The sequence below is a fragment of the Montipora capricornis genome, chromosome 9 (genome assembly GCF_036669925.1).
Source record: "Montipora capricornis isolate CH-2021 chromosome 9, ASM3666992v2, whole genome shotgun sequence".
In the NCBI taxonomy this organism is placed as follows: Eukaryota; Metazoa; Cnidaria; class Anthozoa; order Scleractinia; family Acroporidae; genus Montipora; species Montipora capricornis.
The window spans coordinates 39,930,426-39,938,694 of NC_090891.1; the positions used below are offsets into that span (position 1 = coordinate 39,930,426).

The 8,269-nt window shown below is 38.8% G+C and overlaps 1 protein-coding gene across 1 annotated transcript in view; it reads right to left on the reverse strand.

Moving 5' to 3' along the window:
• Positions 1–4,945, reverse strand: part of LOC138015231 (tolloid-like protein 1) — a 17,341-nt gene extending 12,396 nt beyond the window's left edge. Inside the window, exons 1-3 of the mRNA XM_068862195.1 lie at positions 4,852–4,945; positions 3,397–3,507; positions 1,516–1,551 (exon numbers count right to left, since the gene is read on the reverse strand). Coding sequence (XP_068718296.1) covers positions 1,516–1,551; positions 3,397–3,454 — 94 coding nt within the window. The 5' untranslated portion in view covers positions 3,455–3,507; positions 4,852–4,945. The remainder of the gene's footprint in view (positions 1–1,515; positions 1,552–3,396; positions 3,508–4,851) is intronic.
• Between the last annotated feature and the right edge of the window lie 3,324 nt (positions 4,946–8,269).

The window sequence follows — 8,269 nt, forward strand, 5'->3', positions numbered from 1 at the left end:
TTGCTGACGACGGCAAAGAAATAGACAAAAATGAAAAGATGCACGTGCACAGGGTGCAAAGCTATTGCTTTTGCTCACTAAATATGCAAATTTGTGACGTTCTCGTTGCCGTCGCCGTTGCTAAAGCGTCCTAATAGGGAACTTAAGCAACGACAACGGCGACGGCAACGAGAACGTCACAAATGTGCAAAAACAATAGCTTTGCACGCCCTGCACGTGCGTTTTTCACTTTTGTCCATTTCTTTGCCGTCGTCAGCAAAACAACAACGTGAAATAGTCAAATTTTAGGTTTTAAGGAGAACGTCAGCACTTGACGCTAAAGTTTCATTTTCTCCCCTAAATTAAGCGCCGTTCCGACCAATGTCATTTTTGAGGAACTACCACACCCTTGTCATATAAGAAGGGTTGACATGTTTACAAAGTGATTACAATGACGCGAATTTATATTTTGAGATGACGTTCTCGGTGCCGTCGCCGTCGTCGTTGCTTAAGTTCCCTATTAACGAGCGGTGAAGCCGCGCGGAGAATGGGGAGGGACAGAATGGGCGCAGCATTAGCGCCTGGTCAAACGGGAAACAAAACCAAACATGACTAAACACGCTGATGTTGAAGTGAGTGGCCAAACGGTTAAAACATGTTTGATCTAATTCAAATCAAACTCTACAAGCAAAGAACTATGGGTCACAATTACGTAAAAAAGACGTGGATACAAGCGGCTGAGCAAGCGTGGAACACACGTGCGCGCCATACATGTTTGATACGGTTGGCCAAACGAACAATTAACAATTTTACAATGACTGCAAAAATTCTTGCCCGCTCATTGGCTAATTTTTATTGTCAATAAGTGGACAGATACATATATTTATAATTTATGCGATAATGACGCGATGTTGCTCGCGTCAGATTGAAGTTTCTCGCATTTTTGTCTCGCTTTCTTCTCGTGTTTTGACTTAATTTTGACCCCTCTGCCTTTTTGTTATTGTAAAATACAAAGTGATGTCAGTTTTTCATGCGTCTGTGCTGTTATTGATCATGATTTTCGTCAGTAGTCTGCGGATCCACGAGGCGATAGCCGACTTGCCCCTCTCTCTTGTTGGATAATTCAAACAACGGAGACTTTCTATTGGTTAAAAAGTGACAGATCGACTTTTCACAAACGTTTGCCTAAATTAAAGTCTTCGAAACACATAAATTATAAATTTATGTGTCTGCAGTGAATTCTGCAGTGTCTGTCCGCTTATTGACATTAAAATTAGCCAAGGAGCGCGCGAGAATTTTGCAGTCATTGTAAAAAGTTGTCGAATGTTTGATGGCCTTCAGATTTTATCAAACACGACCAAACAGCATCAAACAAGGTAGCCAAACGGTAAAATGTTTGGTCGCCAAACATTTCTCGTTTGGACAAGGCCCTTATCGACCAAATCATCGTACCATCGACCAAAAGTTTGATTCCCGTGGATTTATTTCTTAGAGGCATCACACATTATCCAAAAAAAAACAATATAATTATTTTACCTCCTGCAGCACGGATTTGAAGCAGTAAACACAAGCCTAAGGAAAAGACAACAACTGCTATTAGAGTCAGGTTCCCTTCGAACGTTTTGGATCAAAGGAACTTGAAAATTTGTAGAAGAGGGAAGAATGGTTTGCACGAGTTCCCCAACGACTCTTATGTTTCAAAAAGGTGATTCTGTGTCATGTTTTCATGGTTGAACTCAATAATTAATACGACATGAACGAGAGAGATTACATTACTAATGAAAAGACTCCAGGAATCCTACATTGTACAACTGGGGAAGATATTTTTCATGGATATACCAGTATCAAGAATCTTCTCAAAAGTCACCCCTTAGAAAGAACAGATAAAATGTTTTTATTTTTCTGTTGAAAAGTATAACAGTGACGCAATTGAGCAAACATGCTTTCAATTGATACTTTCTCCCTGATCACTAACTCCATCTGCTATTAGGAATTCCTAATACATTTTTCTTAACTAATTAAAGCACGTGGGAGTTGAGGAAAGCATAATATTGTGTAGGTGTATTACTTCTGGGTTAATGATCTCAGTTGTTATTACAAAGACTCTGTCCCTAAAATATGTTTTTTTTAAAAACGTCCGATTTTATTTTTCAGTTAAACGCTATATTAGTGATGCACTTGAGAAAAAGTCCTTTAATTCCCCCTCCCTGACCACTGACTCCGTCTGCTATTGGGAATTGCACGTGGGAGTAGAGGAAAGCATAATTATATTCGTGTGGTGGATTTGCAGATTAATAATCTCAGTTATTAGTATTACAAACAGCTTGTTCCTCAAATATTTTCAATAAGTCTGATTTTATTTTTTTTGTTGAACACTGCATCATTGATGCACTTGAGCAACATTTCTCCCACCTTTGCAGAACATGGGATTAGCGGAAATATATTATTATGTTGGTGAATTTCCGGACCAATAATTTCACTGAAATGTGTGTTATTAACAATAATAATACTAATTACTATTATTATTGGAAATGCAATAGGACAAGGCTAAGAGGAAACCGGACAACTCTTGAAAATATGTGCCTTGTGGAAAGTGACAAACATCAACATGGCAGAATCTTAATTTGATATAATTCGTGACATGTTGAAAAAGCCCTGAGGAAAGAATTTTAATTTTAAACTTTTCGACCACCAATATCTGGTGAGAGATAAGAGAATGGAACTGTTTTAGTGGCTAAATATTGTTCTGCCTTGAAAAGAAAGTAAATTCTACATTTTCCTGTTCTCCTCTCTGTTATTGATGTCAAGTCTATTAGCTGTAGGAGTTCACTAAGTACTCTAGTTAAATAGTTCTTGGACCTCTGTTAAATAAGAAGTCATTTCTTCACCCTTATGTACAGTATTGTGTTGGTGTCAACAAATTATGAGATTTGAAGAATCTTTTAACCCTTAAAGCTCTGTGTTAAGTATCTGGTATACACAAATATTAAAAAAATGTTCTGTAAATAAGTTAAATAAATAAAAAGCAAAGACAATTTCCCTTTCAAAAAGATAAATACCAGTAGATATTCTCTTTGTTGAAATTCAAAAGAGACTTTTCAGAACAAAGACAGTCAAAGCCACGAAAATAGACAAGACCTCTGTCATTTCATATTTCAATTGTTAGCCTGTACATAACTTTATTTATATAACTTATATAGACACTTATAAAAACTTATGCTCTTATCATTAATAAATATAATATACATATCAAGTTACAATATCCCTCACACAGGTCAAAGTGTGTTTTCATTCAAGAAGCCAAATCTTTCTTACTTCTTTTTTACAACTGTTTACAAAGCTTAATAAGCTTGTCCCTCAATTCGGTGATTTTCTTACTCTTGTGAAATAAAGATAATTGAAGCTAGTCATACTTACCAACTGGCAGAAGCACGATCACACAACTATGTTGGAATATTCTCTTGTTTGTTGCCATGGCTCTACCACCTCCGATCCTATTTCATCTCAAAATGTGTATGTTCTCAACAGCTGAAAATTTTAATACTATTAAATTATTTTTTGTGCAATGACCTGAATAAGCATTTAATTGAATACTTGAAGAATAATATTGTCACACCCATCAAATGCATGCCAATCAGGTTATATAAAACAGAAAGAGAGCAGAATTATGTCAAGTGTTTTTTCCTGTTTAATGAAAACATGCAAGCACTCTAATATTTATTTCTGATGGGTAATGCAACTGTTGTGGTTAAATCTTTTCCTGGTTCAAAAATTTTTAAACTAGTTTAAATTTGATTTTTCTTTGTTTCCGATTATGATAATGAATACTAGACAAAGAAAATCCAAAATTGAACTGGTTTGAAAATATTTAAACCAAGAAAAATTACGAACCACAACATTATACTTTAAAGCTAAGATAGAACATAATTCTCCACTGGTATAAAAACGGCCAATCTTCTTTTTAACAACGTGGAACACATCATTTGACATGACAGTGTTACTGAACTAAAAATTCAAAACGAGTATCCACGCTTCAAGTCTTCAGATTATTTACACATGCACAAATATGTACATTGTAATACCGTGATTGTTAGCTAGTACTTAAACACTGAATGCCAGAATAATGGAATGCCGGAACGCCGGAATACTTAAACACGGAACGCCGCAATACTTAAACATGGAACGCCGGAATACTTAAACACGGAGCAGTTGTGAAAATTTTGACAATTGGAACACATGGTTTCTCCCCCCACAAGTGTTCGAAGCAAAAATGAAAGTACAAAACGATGGCATTCCGTGTTTAAGTACTAGCCGTGACTGCTGGTCACTCTGTGTGTTTTATCACGACATAAGAGCAATTTTCCCACCCTGGTTAAAATATTAACGCTCAGCTAGACAACATGGGAATAAAGTAGATATCTTTTTATCACAACTTATACTCCCTAAACTTTCAAATGAAAGGGCCGGTAGCGATATACATTCTGCACGCAACATAATATGTTATATACATAATATCAGCTAGCAAAGGAGCCCTGCAAAATGCTGAACCCCAGCCACTGATCTACGAAAACAAATTTCGAACGTTCTTTTAATTAAGGTTTTGTTACTGATCCCGGAAATAGGAATGTCCATCATCATTGCAAGTTATTGACCCGGTGAGTCACATCCATGACAACAGCCCCTATCGCAGCTTTGGCCTAACTTGTCTTGTACGCACACGATCTTTAATTTGGAAATAAAGAGTATCATATTTCTAATAAAAATAAAGAGTATAATTTCAACGCTTTCAAGATAACTACATGGTATTGCTTAACTTGTTAGCTAATTGTACTTACCACTTAAAAAGGCCCTAATTCCTGCTAAATTACATACCATGATGGCTCAGTTCGATAAATCCGCGTCCACAATGTTCTACGCATGACCAAGCAGCTGAAACGAAACACGATGGTCACACAATCTTTAGAATGTAACGTAAGCATTTCCTCTGAGGCATCGTTTACAGGAACGCGGTTTCATTTGTAACCGCATCGTTTTCGAAGCGGTTTCGACTTTTGTTTCCACGACACCGGTCGAGAACGTTCGCGAAACCTGGTCGATTTTAAAACGCTGCCAAAAGTGGAGCGTTTCCAAAACGATACGGTTTCATCTGTCCGGCAAATAGCGAAACCGCATCGATTTGAATACGGTTACACCTAGTTAATTTATTTTACAGTTTTTCCTGTAGAAATTTACCAGTATGGGTACCGATGTAATAAGGCTTAGTTTTTTTGTGTCAATTTTTGGATTATGGCCGTTACCCTGGCATCACATCAAATGACAGGCTGAGCCCGGTTGTTCAAAAGCCGATTAACGCTAATCCCAGATTAAAAATTAACCAAGGAGTTTATTTCTCTACTCCCAAGTGCTGTTCAACGCTGATATTCGGCAAACCTTTACATTAGAAGAGGTCAATCTTGAAAAACAAAAATAAGCAAAAGAAACTTTCACCAAAAAGTTAAAACTTGAAACAAAAGTTTACGCTAATCCTGGATTAAGTTAATCGGCTTTCGAACAACCGGGCCCAGATGTATTCCTATTTTGGACTAAATACCTTAATTATTTATACTTGGGTGAACTTTTTTTATTCTTTGCCACACTATAAAAATGATATTGCCTGACCTTTTGAAGTGACAAAAAGTCAAGCAGCATTAAAAGCAAGGTGACACACGCTAACACCAACGCGGTGTGGCCAACACATCACGGTCGTTTAGACGGTTTTGCCAATATTCTGTAATTTGTCATTTATCTAACTATTTTCGATTTTAACAAATATAGGGTATTTGATAGGAACTGTATGTGGTTAGAACTGAGCCCTTTTTTTTTTTAATTTACCGAAGGAAACCTGAGAAAATTAGCAGTTAATTTGACAGATTTGGTCACGCTGGCGTCACAAAAGTCAAAAACACGCTCAATTCAGGCCTTACGCGCCATACTAGTGCCCAGCTTGCGCGCGACTCAGAAAGTCTCGGTTTTCACCAGCGACGCAAAGCGCCAGCACAAGCACAACCTGGAGGCACATCCAGGTGATCTTGTGACGTAATTTGGAGGGCTGGGTTTAACGCCGAATCCCACAACCGCGCGCAGCCTTAGGTGTTGTTTCCAAACTCCCTGCAGTATTTCCATCGCCAAAACTCAACAGATCATTCCGTGTCTACCACATTTCCCGTTAGTGAATGAACATGAGCTCTAACCTCTAACCTCTAACCTCGCCTCTGCCATGTTGAATTCGAAAATAAAGCCCCGCGCGGTTGTGGGATACGGCGTTAAAGTTTTTTTTCCCCAGTCCTCCGAATTACGCCACCAGATCACCTGGATGCAGCTCATGTAAGTGAACAGGAAAATCAACCAGGACAACCGCCATTTTGTTTAAATGCTCAGACGAAAGGAATCCGGAACGAGTGCTTTAATTGGCCCGGACGTATCAAATTTTCTTGTGCTTACGCTCTGTTTCGTTTTCACACGACGCAAGCGTAAGACGCAAGCATAAGCGCAAACACGTTTTTCCGGTGAAATAAGCGCACTTATATGCTTGCGTTTGTGCTTGCGTCGCTAGTGAAAACCAGGCTTTAGCACGAAGTGCAGCGCTCGCTTATACCCACACGACTTCGATTTTGTGGCGAAAACGGTTCCGTGTAAACACTTCAAAACCGCATCGATTTTGACGCGGTTGAAAGTCACGAAACTGTGACGATGTGAAACCGCGTTCGTGTATTAAAACGCTGCCTCATATCGATACTCTGAGCAACATGGTCGATATTTGAAATTGCTGGAGTACTAATTGGGAACACTGTAAACTAGTATAAACAGGAAATCAACAAATTAATGCAAATATGTTGGTTTTTGAGGAGAGGGGAAAACCGGAGCCACTCGGTGCAGAGTAGAGAACCAACACTTGAAACTCAAACTACGTATGGCGCCGACTCACGTCGCCAAATCGGGGAATCATTGGTTGGAGGTGAGTGCTATCACCTTTGCGCCATCACTGCACCATCACTGCGCCATCCCTGCACCATCCCTGAGAGGGACAAATCTTGAAACCGTTTAAACGCTTACGGGTCTTCAAGATGATTGTTTTATAAATCAAGAAAAATATATTGGCTACTCAAACTGCTTGCCGTCGATGTGCTTCATTTTGCTGATAATTTGCGATGTCCTCTTCACAACTTCGAGAACTGGGTGAAGTTATAGCGTCATGAGAGGAACGAATATTCCTTCTTGGGCAGATTGAATGATTTGCCTACCAAGATCCTCGATACTTTCAGCGGCCATAGTGTCGCTCAGATTTCATTTTGCAAATGTTTAATCCCCCTTGAAAATAGAATTGATCAAAAGCTGTCCTCTCTTTTCTTGATTTTGCAAAACATGGAGCTTGACATTCGAGGCGCGGGCCTTGAATAGAGCAAGTTTCAATCGAGTATTGTAAAACCAAAACCAAAGTAATTACTTTGGCCAATCAAAAAGGACGGAGACAAGAAATTACACGTAGCCGACAAAATGCGCGGGAAAACGTGCACGCGCAAGCCACGACTGGTTGTGGTTTCACTCCTGAGTGATTGGTTGACAAAATGGCGCAAGAACTTTGAACCAATCACTGAGTGAAGTAGTGCAAAACCGATGCAATCAGTTCCCTAATTACTTCCGACACCCAATTGAAAACCGCTCTATATAGATTGTACAATAAGAGAGGCGACATAAATTGCTAGGAATGTGATTTGGTCAACAAACAAACTTAGGCTTGATTAAGAAAATAACACACACAGCGATGATAATCAAGCTACGATGGCCTAAGAACAACAGTTTATTCGAAACTTAGGCTTATTGTTTGCAACTTGATTGTAAATTGTGACTTGTTTTTTTTATTAGCGGACTTGTGATTTGTCACATACGGCCTAGCATAGTGTGGTCTTTGTGTCACGTCATCCGTGAATGGAAGTACTCATTGGAAGTACTTCCTCTATGATGAGCCTCAAATGGCATTACTTCGACGATTACACAAATATTGGAAAGAATAATAAGGGAAATGAGACCCCTGCCCCTACCAAATCAATGAAAACGTTACCCTTCGTTTTACAAAAGCGAGTTTAAGCACACGACGTTTTTGAACCGCGGACGGCAACCGGAAATAAACGTTTCGCATGCCAGGACTGTAGTGTCTCCCAGATTTTTAACCTTATCATCTCTAATGAAGGAAAGATACTTAGCAATACAGATGTCATTGTGAGAGGGAAAACAGCTCACTTCCGTCTCAAAA